This window comes from Chiloscyllium plagiosum, chromosome 12, assembly GCF_004010195.1.
Source record: "Chiloscyllium plagiosum isolate BGI_BamShark_2017 chromosome 12, ASM401019v2, whole genome shotgun sequence".
In the NCBI taxonomy this organism is placed as follows: domain Eukaryota; kingdom Metazoa; phylum Chordata; class Chondrichthyes; order Orectolobiformes; family Hemiscylliidae; genus Chiloscyllium; species Chiloscyllium plagiosum.
The window spans coordinates 85,338,300-85,347,402 of NC_057721.1; the positions used below are offsets into that span (position 1 = coordinate 85,338,300).

The 9,103-nt window shown below is 42.2% G+C and overlaps 2 protein-coding genes across 4 annotated transcripts in view; one reads left to right on the forward strand and one right to left on the reverse strand.

Annotated features, from left to right (window-relative positions):
- The window catches only part of pknox1.1 (pbx/knotted 1 homeobox 1.1), a 113,169-nt gene that overhangs the window by 88,645 nt on the left and 15,421 nt on the right, over positions 1-9,103 (forward strand). For all 3 annotated transcript variants that reach the window (XM_043701451.1, XM_043701450.1, XM_043701452.1), the window contains exon 8: positions 4,016-4,147. In XM_043701451.1, coding sequence (XP_043557386.1) covers positions 4,016-4,147 — 132 coding nt within the window. The remainder of the gene's footprint in view (positions 1-4,015; positions 4,148-9,103) is intronic.
- The window catches only part of cbsa (cystathionine beta-synthase a), a 62,791-nt gene continuing 58,624 nt past the window's right edge, over positions 4,937-9,103 (reverse strand). Inside the window, exon 16 of the mRNA XM_043701445.1 lies at positions 4,937-5,031. Coding sequence (XP_043557380.1) covers positions 4,952-5,031 — 80 coding nt within the window. The 3' untranslated portion in view covers positions 4,937-4,951. The remainder of the gene's footprint in view (positions 5,032-9,103) is intronic.

Below are 9,103 nucleotides of genomic sequence, written 5' to 3' on the forward strand. Positions count from 1 at the left end.
CAGATCATTAATATATAATGCGAACAGCTGCGGCCCCAACACTGAACCCTGCGGGACACTGCTTGTCACCAGCTGCCATTCCGAAAAAGAACCTTTTATCCCAACTCTCTGCCTTCTGTCAGACAGCCAATCCTCAATCCATACCAGTAGCTCACCTCGCACACCATGGGCCCTCACCTTGCTCAGCAGCCTCCCGTGTGGCACCTTATCAAAGGCCTTTTGGAAGTCTAGGTAGACCACATCCACTGGGTTTCCCTGGTCTAACCTACTTGTCACCTCTTCAAAGAACTCCAACAGGTTTGTCAGGCACGACCTCCCCTTACTAAATCCATGTTGACTTGTTCTAATCCGACGCTGCTCTTCCAAGAGTTTAGAAACCTCATCCTTAATGATGGATTGTAGAATTTTACCAACAACCGAGGTTAGGCTAATTGGCCTATAATTTTCCATCTTTTGCCTTGATCCTTTCTTGAACAAGGGGATCTTCCAATCATCCGGGACTTTCCCTGACTCCAGTGACTTTTGAAAGATCTCGACCAACGCCTCCGCTATTTCCCCAGCCACCTCCCTCAGAACTCTAGGATGTAGCCCATCAGGGCCAGGAGATTTATCAATTTTAAGATCTTTTAGCTTTTCTAGCACTTTCTCTTTTGTATTGGCAACCATACTCAACTCAGCCTCCTGACTCCCTTTAATTGTTGGGATATTACTCATGTCTTCCACTGTGAAGACTGACGCAAAGTACTTATTAAGTTCTCCTGCTATTTCCTTATCTCCCATCACTAGGCTTCCAGCATCAGTTTGAAGTGGCCCAATGTCTACTCTTGCCTGTCGTTTGTTTCTTATGTATTGAAAGAAACTTTTACTATCATTTCTAATATTACTGGCTAGAATTGAAAGAAAACCCACAGTGAGAATTTTGTTTCTTGCCTTTCCTGAGGAATAAATAGATATGTAACCATAAATTTTTCCAGTCTGTGGTTCAATACACTTCCCTAAACTGTGTCTCTGTATTCATTGTCCCAAGGCTTCCCTTGTCTCCACTGCTTTGAATTCAAGATCCATCTCCTCAACTTTAAATCCCTCTAGAACCTTGTCAGCTAAATCCCCAGTCTGATATCTCTACCCGAGCACTTTGTTCCCCAGTGGTTTATTGTGTATCACTTTGTTTCACAAAAGGTGGCAGAATATTTGCTTCACATAACTCCTGTTGCTTTAAAAGCCTATGTGACTACGCTTTCAGGTACAGTTCAGTGACTGGATTTGATCTGATTTATTTTTGTTACATGTATCAAGATACAGTGAAAAGTATTGTTTTGTGTGCTATCCAGGCAAATCATGCCTTATGTCAGGGTAATAAAACAGAATGCAGAATATAGTGTTACAGATACAGAGAAGATGCAGAGAAAGATAAACTTTAATATATGGGCGGTCTGTTCGAAAACATTCATGGGCCCCTGTTGATGAAACTGTTTAACAATGTAACCTGGGCACCATCAGCATGAGGCAGTGCATTTAGAAGATGCTCAGATTCCCTTTTGCCTTCTACCTACATGACATTTCCTCACTATTGCTTAGGTTCTAACTTCGCTGTTTTTGCAGCTCCAGCCAAGTATTGCAAGAATAAGGAGTGGTGCTGAGACCTTGTGTGGCCTGTTCAAATGTTCTGAAAGTGGATCATTCAGCAAGAGATGCTACAAGAATATTAGCTGCTCTGAGTGCCTTTACATTTTATTGTAGTATTGAGGCTGTGTGGATAAAGCAATCCTTTGATTTGGCTGTTGCCTGTTTATACTCTGAACAAGCTGAATTGTTTTACCCAGTAGTGGTTGATCTGTAAAGTCAGTGGAAGTCAAATATATTTTGTAAAATTCTCCTTTGGGGGGTGGGGGGGTAAACTACTTTCCATTATGTGGTTACTGAGCTGTATAACACTTAGCTATCATGTTCCACCCATGATTTGTTTGAAGTTCGTTGATCTCTGAGAGGTCGTCATCCTGAAATGTTAACCGTTTCCCTTTATAGATGCTATTGGACCTGCTGACGGCTTCTAACATTTTCAGTTTTTAAGTCTGTTAACAAGTCTTACGTAGAGATAAAAGCAAGATACTGCATCCACTGGAGATCTGAAATAAAACTGGAAAGTGCTGGAGAAACTCGGCAGGTCTGGCAGTATATGTGGAGTGTTAACGTTTTGAGACCAATGTGACTCTGCTTCAAACTCTTCCCTTTACACAGATGCTGCCAGGTTTGCTGAGTTTCTTCAGTACTTTCTGTTTTGTGGTAATGTAGACAACTGGATGAATAATCAAAGGGCTGTGATAAGTCCTATTCTATGAACTCAGTAAATCCAGACTAGAAAGTGAGTGCTAGTAATAGTGACTAGAAAACTACCAGATTGTCACAAAAATTAATTTCATTAATTTCCTTTGGAGAATAAAATCTGCTGTCATTACATGGTTTGGTATATGACAGACTGTGGACATGCAGTTGTGCGATTTCACTCTAAATTGTTTTCTGAAATGGCAGTAGCAAGTCCATAAAGCAATAATATACAGAAGCAGATTAAACCATTCAGCCCATCCAATCTGCTCTGCCATTTAGTCATGGCTGATAAGTTTCTCAACTCCATTCTCCTGCCTCTCCCTATAACCCTTGATCCCCTTACTAATCATGAACCTATCTATTGCTGTGTTAAATACGCTCAATCACTTTGCCTGCATAGTCTTCTGTGACAATGCGTTCCACAGGTTAACCACCCTCTGGCTGAAAAAATCCCTCCTCATCATAGTTCCAAAGATTTTTTAACTCACTCTGAGGCTGTGGTCTTGGGTCCTAAGTCTCTGTGTGCATTTTATCCAGGCCTCTCAATATTCTGTAAATTTCAATGAGATTTTTTGATATCTTTCTACACTCCATCGAGTATGCACCAAGAATCCTCAACTGCTCCTCCTATTACAAGCCTACACCCCTGGGATCATTCCTGTATACCTCCCCTCCAACGCTAGCACACCTTGCTGTTGATAAGTGGCCCAAAATTGCTCTCACTATTCCAAATGTGGCCTGACCATAGCCTTATACAGCCTCAACAGTACACACCTGCTGTTGTTTTCTGGCCCTCTTGAATGAATATTGCATTAGACATCCTAATTGCCAAATGAACTTGCACGTTAACCTTAAGAGAATCTTGAAATACGACTCCCGAGCCCCCTTGCACTTCAGATTTCTGAAGCTTTTCCCCATTTGAAAATAGTCTGAACCCCTATTCTTCCAACTACATAACTTCATATTTTGCCACATAGCATTCCATCTGCCACTTCTTTGCCCACTCACCGAGCATGTCCAAGTCCTTCTGCTGCCTCCTCACTTCCTCAGCACGACCTGTTCCACTGTCATCTACCTTTGTGTCATCTGCAAACTTAGCAACAGTGTCCTCTGTACTCCAATGTCCTAACACAGACCCCCACAGAACTCCACTGCTATCCTGAAAAAGACCCCTTTATTTCTACTCTCTGCCTTCTGACAATACCTTGTCCCTAACACTATGGGCTCTTACCTTATTTTGCAGCCTCCTGTATGACATCTTGTCAAAGTCACTCAGTTGTACTCATGCTTAACATCATTTTCTTAAAGGTAATTAAAGCTGATCTTCTAGTGACAACCACATCCGATGAATACATAAAAATCCTAAGGCTGCAGACTCTGCAAAAAACCAGTCTAGTGCTGTGGTGTTCCCAGAGTAGTACTGTGTGTCAGTGAGTCTGGTATGTTAGCAATGTGTTCCACTGAAAGCAACCAGGTGAAAATGACCATTTGAAAATATTAGAGTCTGTTGTTCTCTATTAAAGCTCATTCGAGACAGTGGATTATTTTAAGTTGTACATTTAACTGTTGCAGATAGTTAGATCATGCCTGTCCTTTAGACAGATCAGCACTCTAAATCTGAAACTTATGCATTAGGCAAGTTTATTTAAATACTGATTAAATGTCACACTGAATATTTGTTTTTTAACAGCTGCAGCTGCAACTAAATCAAGATGTGAATGTCTTGCATCAAGACAGTGAGAATTCTCCAAAAAACAAACGAGGAGTCTTGCCAAAGCAAGCTACTAATATCATGAGATCCTGGCTGTTCCAGCACATTGCGGTAAGTTTCACATGTCATGTTGTTTAGCTGTAGATGACAGCTGCAATAAAACCCTTGTTTTAAATTTGTTATGCTCATTTGAACAATCTTTTTTTATTTTCTGTGTTCAATCGATTTTTTTGTGTGGGCTGGTGTGATTTTTAATATCATCAAGTAGCTCATATGATAAACATTTCCAGCTGTGTGTCTCATTGTGAACAGTGTCACATGCTTGACTCGACAAATATTCCATAGCTTGATTGTGAAGTTCAGCTTGGTTCCCCGTTAACATAATTCCAGCTTGTCTAGTGAGATTTAGTCTTCAGTGCTTCAGGCTGCACAGTGTAAGCTGTTCTCATCAGATTTCAATTTCACATTTAAAATACCTAATGATTAAAATTCTGGTGTTATGTATTCCTTGTGGCACTGCTGATGAGCTTCACAAAGACCTGGTTGGACCACACCTTGAATCTCTGTGAGCAACCCTGGCCACCTCATCTTGGAAAGATACATCAGCCTTGGATGGATCAACAAAATGATCCTAGAATCCTAAAATTTCCAAAAGAACCTACTTAGAATTTTGAAGGTTAAGAGGTGATTTAAGCAGATTTTTCAAGATGGGAAACAGGAAGGATAGATTGGAAGAAACTCACTGGGAAGCCATGGGCTAGAGAACAATCTAAAAATCAGTGCCAGACCTTTCAAGACGTTAGCACGTGCAAAGGTTGATAGAGGTTTGCCACTTTATTCTGCAAATATCGATGGAGGCTAGATTAATAGTTAATTTTAAAACTATGATTCACAACCTTTTGGGATCCAGAGGTGTTAAAAGATAGGGGCAGAGAAGATAGATGTGAGAAATAAAATCAGAAATTGCTGCAAAGACTTAGCAGGTCTGGCATCATCTGTGGAGAAAGAGCAGAGTTAGCTTCGGGCAGAAAGATTAAAAATGAAACATTAACTCTGATTTTGTTTCTGATTTCCAGCATCTGCAGTTCTTTGAGGTTTTTTTTGTTTAAGGTAGATGTGAGGTTAGGTTACAGATGACAAAGGAGATCAGAAATGAGGATGAGAGAGAGGGAGAGATTGAATGCGAGAATGAGGGTTGGTAGAGGGTTTTGGGGGAGGTAGAGACAGGAGTAGAGTGGAGAGTGGAGCAGAAGTAGACCATTGAGTCTGTTACACCATACAATGTGACCATGGCTGATCTGATAATCCTCAATTCCACTTTCTTGCCTTTTCCCCGTAACCCTTGATTTCCTGACTGATGAAAAATCTTGTCTGTCTCAGCTTCAACAGCCCTCTGCAGTGAAGAATTCCACAAATTCGCTACTTCTGTGTGGACTAATTAATCCTTATTTCTGTCTTATTGTGTGACCCCTTATTTTGAGGTTATGCTCTCTGGTCCTGGACTCTCTCACAAGGGCAAACAACAAAGAAGAAAACAGAAGTACAGCACAAGAACAGGCCTTTTGGCCCTCCAAGCCTGTGCCGATCATCATGCCCTTATTCGGTCCGTATCCCTCTATTCCCTTCCTATTCATGTAACCATCCAGATGCCTCTTAAATGTCGTCAATGTGCCTGCTTCCACCACCTCTTCTGGTAATGCGTTCCAGGCTCCAACCACTCCCTGCGTAAAATAACTTCCCTCATACATCTCCCTTAAACTCCCACCCCCCCCACTACCCCCCACCTTGAACCTGTGCCCCTTGTAATTGAAACTTCAATCCTGGGGAAAAGACCTCTGACCTCCAAACTTACTAATCAGACCACCCACATTTTCCTCGAGATCATTTATATATACTACGAACAGCAGAGAACCTAAGAGTGATTCCTGTGGAACACCACTAATTACCAGTCTCCATTCTGAAAAACACCTTTCCACTGCTACCTTCTGTCTTCCATGACCAAGCCAGTTTTGTATCCAACTAGCCAGTCCACTCTGAATCCCATGTTACTTTAGTTTTTGTACCATTCTGCCATGCGGGACTTTATCAAATGCCTTACTAAAATCCATATAAACTGTATTCACAGCCCTTCCCTCATCAATTATCTTTGTCACCTCTTCAAAACATTCAATCAGGTGAGTGAGACATGACCCTCCCTGTACAAAATCATGCTACCTGTCACAAACTAGTCCACTTTCTTCCAAATTTGCTTATATCTTGTTCCTCAGTATCTTCTCCAAGAGCTTCCTGTCCATAGATGTCAGAATCAGTAGCCTATAATTTCATGGATTATACCTGTTTCCTTTCTTAAACAAGGGAACAACATTGGCTGATCTTCAAAGAACAAAAAATAAACAAGATTACAGCACAGGAACAGGCCCTTCGGCCTTCCAAGCTTGCGCTGATCCAGATCCTTTATCTAAACCTGTCACCTTTTTTCTGAGAGTCTGTATTCCTATGCTCCCTGCCCATTCATGTATCTGTCTAGATACATCTAAAATGACACTATTGTGACTGCCTTGACCATCTCTGCTGGCAACGCATTCCAGACACCTACCATCCTCTGCGTAAAGAACTTTACATGCATATCTCCCCTAAAGTTATCCCTCTGATTTTGAACTCGTGACCCCTAGTAATTGAGTCGCCCACTCTGGGGGGAAAAAAGCTTCTTGCTATCCACCTTGTCTCTACCTCTCATGATTTCTGACCTCAATCAGGTCCCCCCTCAACCTCCGTCTTTCTAATGAAAATAATCCGCATTTACTCAATCTTTCTTCATAGCTGGTGCCCGCTATAACAGGCAACGTCCTGATGAACCTCCTTTGCACCCTCTCCAAAGCATCCACAACCTTTTGGAAATGTGGTGACCAAACTGTACACAGTATTCCAAATGTGGCTGAACCAAAGTTCTATATAACTGTAACATGACCTGCTAACTCTTGTACTCAATATTCCCTTCTGATGAAGGACAGGATACTGTATGCCTTCTTGACTACTCTATTGACCTGCATTGCCACCTTCAGGGAACAATGGATCTGAACACCCAGATCTGTATGTATATCCATTTTCCCCAGGGCTTACCATACAGTTTGTTCTTGAATTGGATCTTCCAACATGTATCACCTCACACTTGCCCAGATTCAACTCCATCTGCCATTTCACTGCCCAATTCTCCAGTCTTATCTGTATTCTGCTGCATTCTCTGACAGTACCTTTCACTATCTTCTACTCCACCAATCTCAGTGTCATCTGCAAGCGTGCTAATCAGACCACTGACACCTTCCTCCAGATCATTTGTGTAAATCACAAACAACAGTGGTCCCAGCACAGATCCCTGTGGAACACCACTGGTCGAAATCTCCATTTTGAGAAACTCCCTTCCATTACCACTCTGTCTCCTGCTGCCCAGCCAGTTCTCTATCTATCTGGCTAGTACACCATGGAACCCATTTGACTTCACTTTCTCCATCAGTCTACCATGGGGAACCTTATCAAACACCTTACTGAAGTCCATGTACGTGACATCTACAGCCCTTCCCTCATCAATCAACTTTGTCACTTCCTCAAAGAATTCTATTAAGTTGGTAAGACATGACCTTCCCTGCACAAAATCATGCTGCCTATTACTGATAAGCCCATTTTCTTCCAAATGTGGATAGATCCTAATCCTCAGTATCTTCTCCAGCAACTTCCCCATGCTGACTCACCGGTTTATAATTGCATGGATTATCCCTGCTACCCATCTTAAACAAGAGGACTACATTAACAATTCTCCAGTCCCCTGTGTTCAAGGATGCTGCAAAGATATCTGTTAAGGCCCCAGCTATTTCCTCTCTCGCTTCCCTCTGTAACCTGGGATAGATCCCATCTGGACCTGGGGACTTGTCCACCTTAATGCCTTTTAGAATACCTAACACTTCTTCCCTCCTTATGCCGACTTAACCTAGAGTAATCAAGCATCTATCTTAACCTCGACATCCGTCATGTCCCTCTCCTCAGTGAATACCGATGCAAAGTACTCATTAAGAATCTCACCCATTTTCTCTGACTCCATGCATAATTTTCCTTCTTTGTCCTTGAGTGGGCCAACCCTTTCTCTAATTACCCTCTTTCTCCATATATGCGAATAGAAGGCCTAGGAATTTTGCTCAACCCTGTTTGCTAAAGATATTTCATGATCCCCTTTTAGCCCTCTTAATTCTTTGTTTCAGATTTAGTCCTAGTTTCAAGGTATACTTTCAAAGCTCTGTCTATTTTCAGTCGCCTAGACTTTATGTATGCTTAATTTTTCTCATAGCTAGTCTCACAATTTCACCTGTCATCCATGTTTCCCTAATCTAGCTATTCCTATTCCTCATTTTCACAGGGACATGTCTGTCCTCCACTGTAATCAACCTTTCTTTAAAAGCCTCCCACATATCATAGAACATAGAACATAGAAGAATACAGCGCAGTACAGGCCCTTTGGCCCTCGATGTTGCGCCGATCCAAGCCCACCTAACCTACACGAGACCACTATCCTCCATATGCCTATCCAATGCCCGCTTAAATGCCCATAAAGAGGGAGAGTCCACCACTGCTACTGGCAAGGCATTCCATGAACTTACGACTCGCTGAGTGAAGAACCTACCCCAACTTCAGTCCTATATCTACCCCCCCCACCTTAATTTATAGCTATGCCCTCTTGTAATACCCGACTCCATACGCGGGAAAAGGTTCACACTGTCAACCCTATCTAACCCCCTAATCATCTTGTACACCTCAATCAAGTCACCCCTAAACCTTCTTTTCTCCAATGAAAACAACCCCAAGTGCCTCAGCCTTTCCTCATACGATCTTCCTACCATACCAGGCAACATCCTCTGCACCCGTTCCAGTGCCTCCACATCCTTCCTATAGTATGGCAACCAAAACTGCACACAATACTCCAGATGCGGCCGCAAAAGAGTCTTATACAACTGCAACATAATCTCAGGACTCCGGAACTCAATTCCTCTACCAATAAAAGCCAGTACGCCATATGCCTCC